Consider the following 2,351-nt stretch of genomic DNA (forward strand, 5'->3'; position numbering starts at 1 on the left):
GCCTCCAGGGTCAGGGGAGCTCCGGTGGCGTGTTCCCCAGCCTCCAGGGTCAGGGGAGCTCCGGTGGCGTGTTCCCCAGCCTCCAGGGTCAGGGGAGCTCCGGTGGTGTGTTCCCCAGCCTCCAGGGTCGGGGAAGCTCCGGTGGTGTGTTCCCCAGCCTCCAGGGTCGGGGAAGCTCCGGTGGCGTGTTCCCCAGCCTCCAGGGTCAGGGGAGCTCCGGTGGCGTGTTCCCCAGCCTCAAGGGTCAGGGGAGCTCCGGTGGCGTGTTCCCCAGCCTCCAGGGTCAGGGGAGCTCCGGTGGCGTGTTCCCCAGCCTCCAGGGTCAGGGGAGCTCCGGTGGCGTGTTCCCCAGCCTCCAGGGTCAGGGGAGCTCCGGTGGCGTGTTCCCCAGCCTCCAGGGTCAGGGGAGCTCCGGTGGCGTGTTCCCCAGCGAGGGCTCTCTCAGCCTCAACCCGCTGCAGTACAACAATGCCTTTGACGTGTTTGCGGCCTACGGAGATCTCAACGACAAGTCCATCAACGATGGGCTGAACTTCAACCTCAGCAACATGCAGTATTCCAAGCAGCAATTCCAGTCGGTCATGGCTAACTAAACCTGACGCTAGGACTTGAAGATGTTATTATTAATGACGACGGTAGCTTGAAGGGAAGCATTAAGAACAACTGGACTTTCAAGGAACCTCTTGAGGATCTTTCTATCTAGTTAAGAAAGCAGCATGTGTCCAAGGGTGCTTTTTCTCTGCCCCTATTGAGTTAGTTGTTTTTTTTACAGAAAGTTTGTTGTACGAACATGTCCAAGCTTGACTACTTAAATTCAACATGCATATAGTTGTTTCTCTTTTCTTTTTTCTCTCTTTTTGCCAACCGAGCACAAAATATATTTTTGTACAATGTTCGAAGTACAAAAAAATACTCCATTAACATGGATAAAAAAAACTAAAAAAAAAACTGTTTCTGTCCTCTTACAGTGTATTACATGTGTTAGGACATGGTGGATTTGTATGACTTTGCACTACTAAATGGGGTTACTTGGTCTTTTTCTACTTGTATAATTTAATTTAGTACAGAGTTTAAGATATCAGAGTATATATTGTTTCTATGACATGGCATTTATATATTTTTACTACTCCAGTGACGGCTGCAGCAGCTTGTCGTTGTATTTTTTTAAATAATTGGTATCTTTATTTTATTTTTTGGGGTAAAGAATTCTTTAAAATCCATCACATTCTAAAGATTACGTACAGAGTATTCCTTCCTGCTGGAATTTCATGTACAACAAGAGTTGTATTTTCTCTTAAGAGTTAAAAGATTTTGCTATATTATGTACAAAAATGTAAATTGTATACATTTTAATTTTGTACCTACATTGTGTAATACTTGATAAAAATACGGTATAACAAAGTATTTTGATTCCGTGTCTTAGATGTCAAGAGAGACTGGAATAGTTTATTGTTTTGTATTAAAAATGCTTAAATTTTGTTTCTCTTTTTACATTTTATTTTATATTTGCACCATGGTCTTAATAAATTAAACTACAGTCAAAACATGATTTGTGTACATTGGATTTATTGATAAGGACAGGCAGCATGCTTGCATTAGTTAGGCCCAGAATCTGTCATCTTACTAACAACTCATTACTATAACTACATTTGGTATGTGATGCATTGGAAAGTAATGGGGCTTTTATGACAGGAATAAACAATTAATTTAGGACCAAGGCAAGGCCTGACTCCTCACTATTCTGGGGATAGTGTTGATGCGTTTCATTATAATAGGCCATCAGTAAGACTGCTCAATGCACCTCCACCTTCTGAATGAACAACCTTGGCTGTTGGGCAATCCTTGGCCCTGGATGGATAAAGAAGCAAGCTGTGAAAGTGTAGCACTATATACATGTCATGTTTATAGTCTTGTGCCCAAAGGGCAGGTTAAGATAATACACTAAGCCAACGGACAGAATGACTTGGCAGTTTATTACTGTGACATCACACACAGATAATCTACAATTCATACGACCCCCCCCCCCCCCCCACCACCACTCCTATGTTATGCATGTGAACTCCCAATGCTATTCATGATTATGACGGAATTCTGTACGCATATGGAATACCAGTTCCTTCAGGGACGATCCAAAGTACATGCCCATCCCCGGGTTACCTTTCATGTGATTGGTGTGGAGGAGCTATTTTTGTCACATGTCAAATTATTGTGACTGTATCAACCTATTTTCAGGCTGCCGCGTTACTTTGCTTTTTATAGTCGAATCAAATTGTATTTGTCACATGCGCCAAATACAACAGTGAAATGCTTACTTACAAGCCCTTAACCAACAATGCAGTTTTAAGAAAATA

At 43.1% G+C, this 2,351-nt stretch overlaps 1 protein-coding gene across 1 annotated transcript in view; it reads left to right on the forward strand.

Moving 5' to 3' along the window:
- Positions 1-1,549, forward strand: part of LOC139569998 (protein Tob1-like) — a 4,932-nt gene extending 3,383 nt beyond the window's left edge. Inside the window, exon 2 of the mRNA XM_071391416.1 lies at positions 1-1,549. This exon is cut by the window's left edge and continues 1,069 nt beyond it. Within this exon, the coding sequence (XP_071247517.1) occupies positions 1-593 (593 nt within the window). The 3' untranslated portion in view covers positions 594-1,549.
- Positions 1,550-2,351: the final 802 nt, after the last annotated feature.

Source organism: Salvelinus alpinus, chromosome 3 (assembly GCF_045679555.1).
Source record: "Salvelinus alpinus chromosome 3, SLU_Salpinus.1, whole genome shotgun sequence".
NCBI classification, from domain to species: Eukaryota; Metazoa; Chordata; class Actinopteri; order Salmoniformes; family Salmonidae; genus Salvelinus; species Salvelinus alpinus.